This window comes from Orcinus orca, chromosome 8 (assembly GCF_937001465.1).
Source record: "Orcinus orca chromosome 8, mOrcOrc1.1, whole genome shotgun sequence".
Lineage (NCBI taxonomy): Eukaryota > Metazoa > Chordata > Mammalia > Artiodactyla > Delphinidae > Orcinus > Orcinus orca.
Genome location: NC_064566.1, coordinates 7,176,182 through 7,184,320, shown reverse-complemented (window position 1 = coordinate 7,184,320; position 8,139 = coordinate 7,176,182). Strand labels below are relative to the sequence as shown.

Genomic DNA, 8,139 nt, shown 5'->3' with positions numbered 1-8,139 from the left:
AGGAGGGCACAGCAAGCCTTGTCCTGCAGGGACTCTGCTCAGGGCCTCACACCCGCCCCTGCCCTGCCCTCCATCCCCTTCCCCATCGCCCTGGAGGCTGGCACCTCTGCTGGAGTCCTGGGCATCTGGGAGGGGAGGATGGGGTACCCCCTGCAGGGACAGGGCCATACTGCTGAGGTCCCACATGGCCCTGCTGGTCCTACATGCCCCGCTCCTCTAAGCCCTGACCCCTTCTTTCCCCACACACTCTGCCTGTGCAGCTCTGGCTCAAACCCAAACCCCTACTTAGCGCAAACCTGACCCCCAGGAAGCTCCCCAGAACACAGAGCCTCCTTTAAGTCTTCTCGAGGGTGGGGGAGGGGAGTTGCCCCTGTGACCCAGACACCTGCAGCTTATATAAGCTGCTCCAGCCCCCACCCCCCACCCCGGATCCCAGCTCTTCTTACCAGAGATAAGACAAAGAGTAGGTTGAGGTGGGGGTAGAGGAGGGGCTGGGACAGCGTGGGGAGGGGTGAGCCGCAAACCAGGGCAGCGTCTGCAGAGCAAAGACTGAAGGAGCCCAGCTGGGGGGTGGGGGCTGCCCTCGGCCACCAGGAGCCCCAGGTGGAGCCCTGAGTGGCAGACTGTCGGGCACAGGGCCTGGAATCTGCCTTTTGCCTTTGGGAGTCCCTGGGCAAGTCCTGCTGGGCCTCAGCCTCCTCATCAGTAAGAGGAGTGGTCCATCACTTCCCGGAATCCTGGGCTGGTTTGTGAGAGGGGCCAGGTGGAGGGGCGGGGAGCCTGGTGCACCAGGCCCCACCCGCTTAGCTCTCTGTATTGGGTTTCCTTTCATGAGAGGTTGGAACACTGCGGGTCTGGATGAGCAGAGACCCTGCCCCCTCCCACACCCCCAGCCTGAGAGTACCTGGGATGGGGGCAGGGAGAGTAGGGCTTCCTCTTGGTTGCCCTATTTGGGCATTTTTCAAGGACTTTTTTCCAAGTGTCTCCTATGCAGCCTCTGACTTCCAGGGAAGTGGGGGAGGGGCAAGCAGCTGTAATCACTGGCACCCCCTTACGTGACCTCCAAGCATTTAAGGCTCCGGCGTCAAGGGAGCCCAGGGACAGGACTGGGTCCCATGTGCTGAGGCTGGAATTGCGCGTCTTTTTTTTTTTTTTTTTTTTGGCCACATCACTCGGCTTGTGGGATCCTAGTTCCCCGACCAAGGATCGAACCCGCGTCCCCCGCATTGGAGGTGCAGAGTCTCAACCTCTAGACTGCCAGGGAAGTCCCCTGGAATTGGGCTCTTGAAGATGCCTCAGAGTGGCCTCCAGAGAAAAGGGGAGGGTGACGATGGTGCCACATTTACTGCTGGGGTCCCCCCTGTGAGGACCATGGGCAGGGGGCTGAGCCTGGAGATCTGGGCAGTGGGATATGAGGCGGCCCTCTAGGACCCCTCGCTTTTCTAACTCGGAGGTGAGAGGCTGGGAGAAATGAGGAGAAAGGGCCTGGCAGGAGGGGGAGGCCTGCAGACCTGGGGACACCCGAGGCCTCCTGTGAGGTGTAACCCGACCCCTCTGAGTTGTGGGACGCGGGCATCTGAGGTCCTAACCCTGGCCTGTTCCTCCACCTCTCAGGGCCCCGTCCCAGCCCCTTCACATAAGGCTCCGAGGCTGGGCCTCAGGTCTGGCCCGTGGCCATGGCCTTCACAGACCCGCTGGACGCCCTGGGTGGCGTGGGTGGCTTCCAGCTGGTCTGCACGGCCCTGCTGCTGCCCTGCAGCCTGCTGGCCGGCCACAACTGAACTTCACGGCCGCCGTGCCCCGCCACTACTGCCAAAGGCCCGCCAACCACACTGCGGCCACTGTCAATGGCTCAGGGGCCCGGCTGAGGGCCACCGTACCCCTGGACCTGCTTGGGGCCCCCCGAGCCATGCCGGCACTTCATGCAGCCTCAGTGGGCCCTCCTGGGCCCCAACACCTCCGTCCACAGGGCGGCCACCAAGGGCCGCAAGGACGACTCAGTCTAGGACCACAGTGTTTTCCCGTCCACCATGGTGATGGAGGTCGGGGGGGGGGGGGTGGGGGTGGGGGGGGGGCCGTGGGGCTGCTGCCCGAGGCCGAGGCTAGAGCGTCCCTCCCTTCCCCGCGGTGGGATCTGGTGTGTGAGGCCCGCGCCCTCTGAGACCTGGCTCAGTCCGTCTACATGACCGGGGCGCTGGTGGGCGCCGCGGGTCCCAGCCTCCCGCGCCTCTTCATTAACTTTTCTTTATTAAAGTTTGTGTATTTTAAAATAGATAATACATACAATACATTCACAAGGTTCAAAATTCCTGAAGGTACAAGCGGGTATGCAAGGAAGCGTTCTCCCTGCTGCCCCACACTCCAGTAATTTCTACAGGGCAGCCTGGTTTCCATGTATCTTACAGAGATTTTTTATGATTTTATACAATCTAGGTGAACATGTACATGTGCTCCATCCCCCTTTTCTATACAAATGCTGACACACCCATGCATGGTTTTGTATCTGGCTTTTAACCTCATTCGTGGCCTCTGCGTATTCCTTCAGAAGAAGCTCTCCTGTCTTCCCTGTGTCTGGGCTGCATCCCACTGTGCAGATGAGCCACAGCTGACCAAAAGAGCCCCTGAGGGGGGCTTCCCAGGTGGCGCAGTGGTTGAGAGTCCGCCTGCCGATGCAGGTTCGTGCCCTGGTCCGGGAAGATCCCACATGCCGTGGAGCGGCTGGGCCCGTGAGCCATGGCCGCTGAGCCAGAGCGTCCGGAGCCTGTGCTCCGCAATGGGAGAGGCCACAACAGTGAGAGGCCCGCGTACCAAAAAAAAAAAAAAGAGGTATATTCCTTCTTAAAAAAAAAAAATTTTATTTATTTATTTGGTTGCGCCAGGGCTTAGTTGCGGCACGTGGACTCCTCAGCTGTGGCATGCAAACTCTTAGTTACGGCATGCATGCAGGATCTAGTTCCCTGACCAGGGATCGAACCCAGGCCCTCTGAGTTTTAACCAGGGAAGTCCCTTGGGAGGCTTTAAAAGGAAGGGAGTCAGTGTTCATTCAGGAGACGTCAAGGCAGGGAAACATTATGGATAACTTTATTGTATTTTCAGTGACGTGACAAAGTTTCTTCAATGATGGATTTCCTTCCCCAAATGCTGGTCTCCACACCGGACTGGAAGCCCCAATAGGGCTGTGTGCCCAGAACATAGTAGAACGTTTACATGGCAGCGTGCAGGAGCAAATTAAAGAACAAATGAACTCGTGAAGGTAAGGAAGGCAGGGGCATCTACACTTGAGAGAAGAAAGAAGGGGGAAGAAGAGCAACACCAGACAGAGTGGGGAGGAGAGAGGTGAAGGAACGTGTCAGGGAAGCTGAGACAAGAGGAACCAACCAGAAGGGAGTGACCAGTGGAGGACAAGCGTGGGCGAGAAGACAGTCCATGCAGTGACCATGATGTCCAGGTGGGGACCAGTGAAGCAGAACTGGTCCCTCCAAGGTCAGATTACCTACTCTCAAGCTTAACAACTCCAGACCAAAGGAAGCCCACATCACACTGCCTCCCCTGCGGTGTTAAGGGCCATGAGATGTTTCACCTGAGTTTGTTCAGCATCATATTGGGGGCCTTGCCTCTCATGTCCACCTGGGAAGAGCTGGAGTGGTGAAATCAGACCTGCATTCTCCCTTGACGCCCCCCGGCCTGCCTAGGGCCAACAAGAATTACTGTCACATTTTCTAGAAGTCTCTTCTCTTTTGTTCCATCTCCACTGACTCACACAGCTGGGGATGGCTGGGAGGGATGGTAGGAGTTTCTCAGTAAGTGGTTTGGGAGCAGATGCTGGGCCCTGCTAGGAGAGAACCCACTGCCACATTCTATTTTTCCACTTCTCCTCCCTCTAGGTTCCTGGGTCTGTGCCAGCATGTCCTGCAGAGAAGCAAGACCTGGGGCCCAGAAGCACTTACAGAAGTGCTACTGCTGGACAAAGAACTTCTTTTCTGAAAGACGTTGACATCTCTTTCAAATATATTCATGTGTATTTCCTCCAAGGATATTCTCCTGTATGACCACACTATAACCACCACAGTCAGAAAGTTAGTGTTGCTATATGACTACCATTTCACCCTCAGACCTCATTCAAGTTTCCCTAGTCCTCCCCAACAATGTCCTATAAAGCAAGAGGATCGGGTTCAGAATCGCAAATGGCATTTAGCTGTTGCTTCTCTTTCAGGAGTAGGTCCTTTGCTCTTTGACTTTCGTGACTCCAGCAGTTACACAGGGTTTTATAATTGGAAGAACTAATAAGACTCCACAAAGCACACTTATTTAAGGCTTTCATAAGACCAAGGACAGGGGCTTCCCTGATGGTCCAGTGGTTAAGACTCTGCTCTTCCAGTGTAGGGGGCTCGGGTTCAATCCCTGGTTGGGGAGCTGGGATCCCACATGCCATGCGGTGCAGCCAAAAAAAAAAAAAAAAAGACAGAGGATACAATACAGCAGGAGGAAGAAAATACAGGCGAACATCAGGAAGGGCCAGGGCACCCAGGTGCACCTCCCAGGGTCCTCGCAGCCCCCAGGGTGTCATTCATCCCTGCATCACAAGCCATTGGATGGATGTGAGCTATCTCGATCTCAGGGAGGCCAAGTACAAGTTTGCTGAGGGGTCTTTTCTATCCCACTGGTCACAGCCCAAATCAGGCTGTGTAACCTGGTAAACCAGGCGCAGACCGTGAACCTACAATTTTCAATAAACAATGCAGACAAGCTGGTAGAAGCTGCTCCAAGAGGAGGTTCAGGCTTGACCAGCACATTATAAATTACTGGCTGGTACACGGGCTCCTTCAGTGACCGGTCCAGGGTTCTTCTTGACAGTCCTTGTCCAAGCAAACATGAGATGGAAACAACTGGACTTGTTTTAGTTTGTGGGGAAACGGTGACATTGGGGAAGGGGAGGCGAGAGACAGCGTCTCTCACGAGATAGTCAAGTGGAGTTTCAGACTTCTGGACAATAAGAATTCAGAACTCCTCAGCCCATCTCATTTTTCTCAATATCTTTTTTTTTTTTTTTTTGCGGTACGCGGGCCTCTCACTGTTGTGGCCTCTCCCGTTGTGGAGCACAGGCTCCGGACGCGCAGGCTCAGCGGCCATGGCTCACGGACCCAGCCGCTCCACGGCATGTGGGAGCTTCCCAGACTGGGGCACAAACCCGTGTCCCCTGCATCGGCAGGCAGACTCTCAACCACTGTGCCACCAGGGAAGCCCTCAATTTCTAATCTCATCAAATAATTATGAGTGCTGGTCATAGGCTCGGGATGTTAAAGATTAAGATGAAAAGAAAATGCCTGTTTCTAGGGTTCAAGTTACTCATCCCCAAGATCTTTCATTAATCACGAGACCAGATACTGTTTTCAGAATGGTCTGAATGTCTGGTGTAGTCTGGGGTCAGCCCCGGTGACCCAGTTGGGTTTATGCCTGAGTTTGTTGGAGCAGCGTAGCAAAGGAGCACCTGACTAACCCCGTTCAAAAAAAATCCTTTCATGTAAGAATAGAACATTCACAAAGGAGACAATACCAATAGGAAGTAAACAGAGGAAAAGATTCCACATCAGTCATAATCAGAGAAGTGCAGTTAAAACCAGGAGATGCCCTGTTTCAAATATTTAAGGAAACATTTTCAAACATAGTAATGTCAATGCATAGTCAATGCAGGAGATGTACAGGTAGCAAGGAGGAAACTCCTGCAACCTTTCTGGAAGTTTCTTTGGCATTATAGATCATGAGTTGGAAAAATTTTCACATTCTTCTAAGCAGCAATGACATTTCCCGGACTCTGCCCTAAAAAAATAAGCTGAAATACGGACAAAGTTTATTTACAAGGATATTCATCATCCTGCTTAATGTACCAGAAAAAAATGTGAACTCTCCAAATATCGAACAATTTAAATAAATTATGATACATTGTGCGTTAGTTAAAAGCCATGTTGATGAAGAGTTTTTAATGGCAAGGGGAATGTTTACAATATGCTGTTAAACAGTGTATTATAATTACTTATGATATTTTCCTAATTATGTCAAGAAATAGAGACTCGGTAGAGAGAAAACAATATGTTAAAATGGTGACAGTGGTTGACTCAAAGTATAGGTGATATTTTATTTTTTTCCTGGCTGCTTTATATTTAAAATTTTTTTCTCCAAATTATCTACATTGAGCAGGTTTTCTCTGGTAATCAAGGGAATGAGGCACACAATGAAAAAAATTATAGGAATTCAATTAGGCCGTTTCTCAGACGCAGTGACCTCCCATGGAGCTCCTCCCACTGGTAGGGGGCATGGAGAGGTGAGGGGCAGAGGGATAGGTTTTCAGCCTTTCAGCAGAGGTCTGGTTCTCCACCAAGAACAAGGACCAGGTCAGCTGGGGCTACAGTGGTAGGAAGGAATAACCTGTTTTGTAGCCCACAGGCTCTCCTGTGTGCATGTCTGACCCTAGACCAAGTTGCGCATCACTGATGCCAAGAAGTCATTCTAAAAAGTCCTCACGGCAACAGTCCCTGTTTCCAGCATTGTGCAAAAGAACTGGGATCAGCACATCCCCCTCCCTAATCTCATGGTAATGTGTTGGCTGCCCAAAGGAAAGAAATAGGGGCAAAATAGAATTCAAAAATGATTTTGTGAATGATTCTTGCTTTACAGATTTGTAGAAAGATAGCTACTAGCTGACATTTTTGAGCTGCTGGACGAGTTTAATACTGAAAAATGCAAAGGTCAAATGAAAGTAAGCTACAGCATGTTCTGACAAAGTATGTAGAACAGAATTCGGACATAAAGAATTGTTCACTCGGGTTGTGTAGTTGTTAAAAACTGAACTCTAGGGCTTCCCTGGTGGCGCAGTGGTTGAGAGTCCGCCTGCCGATGCAGGGGACACGGGTTCGTACCCCGGTCTGGGAAGATCCCACATGCCGCGGAGCGGCTAGGCCCGTGAGCCATGGCCGCTGAGCCTGCGCGTCCAGAGCCTGTGCTCCGCAACGGGAGAGGCCACAACAGTGAGAGGCCCGCGTACAGCAAAAAAAAAAAAAAAAAACTGAACTCTAAAGAATTATCAAGACTAGAAAAGCAGGGACTTCCCTGGTTGCTCAGTGGTTAAGGCTCCACTCTCCCAATGCAGGGGACCCGGGTTCGATCCCTGGTCAGGGAACTAGATCCCACATGCGATGCCGCAACTACGAGTTCACATGCCACAACTAAGGAGCCCATGTGCTGTAACTAAGGAGCCAGTGAGCCACAATTAAGGAGGCTGCCTGCTGCAACTAAGACCTGGTACAACCAAATAAAAATAAATAAATATTTTTTAAAAAAGACTAGAAAAGCAGTATCTGGGTCTGCTTGAGGAAAACCTACACTATTGTTTTGAAATATTGATGTGAAAAAATTTGATCAAAGTAAAAACCCATTAACAATATCCTAAGAAATCTCAACATTGCACTTCTTTTTTTTTTTTTTTTTGCAGTTCGCGGGCCTCTCACTGCTGTGGCCTCTCCCGCCCGCTGCGGAGCACAGGCTCCGGACACGCAGGCTCAGCGGCCATGGCTCACGGGCCCAGCCACTCTGCGGCATGTGGGATCTTCCCGGACCGGGCCACGAACCCGCGTCCCCTGCATTGGCAGGCGGACTCTCAACCACTGCTCCACCAGGGAAGCCCAACATTGCAGTTCTTAATGACAGAAGATGCAGAACTATTGGATTTAAAAGATAATCTCACCATTGAAAACAATTTAAACTGATAGAATTATCTACATTCTGATTAATGGCAAATTAATGATTATCAATTAATGGATAAGAATATCCATCAAGGAAAAAAAGTGATAATCTTCTGTTACTTGCTACTAGCTACCTGTACAAATGCAATTTTGCATTGATGGTGACTATCAAGAATTTGAAGAATTCTTGAATTCAAAAGAATCATCATGAAAAACAAGAACTGCACACAGCCATCTTGAGCATAAAACCTGATATAAAAAGTTATGTTCTGAAGCAAACCCAACTTTCCTATTAAAATATTTTAAAAGATTTTAGAGACAAGTATAATACAAATTCAAATGTCTTTCCTAATACATTGCATCATTTTTTATTATTTTAGTAAAAAAGTAAATACTAAGACAA

At 50.7% G+C, this 8,139-nt stretch overlaps 1 protein-coding gene across 1 annotated transcript; it reads left to right on the top strand.

The window, feature by feature from the left end:
• Positions 1–416: 416 nt before the first annotated feature.
• SLC22A20 (solute carrier family 22 member 20) lies at positions 417–2,045 on the top strand (the record flags this gene model as incomplete). The annotated part of the gene is given in 3 exon segments (XM_049713420.1): positions 417–1,776; positions 1,779–1,900; positions 1,902–2,045. Coding segments are annotated over 3 exon segments (366 nt in total), but the record flags the coding sequence as incomplete, so codon positions are not given.
• Positions 2,046–8,139: the final 6,094 nt, after the last annotated feature.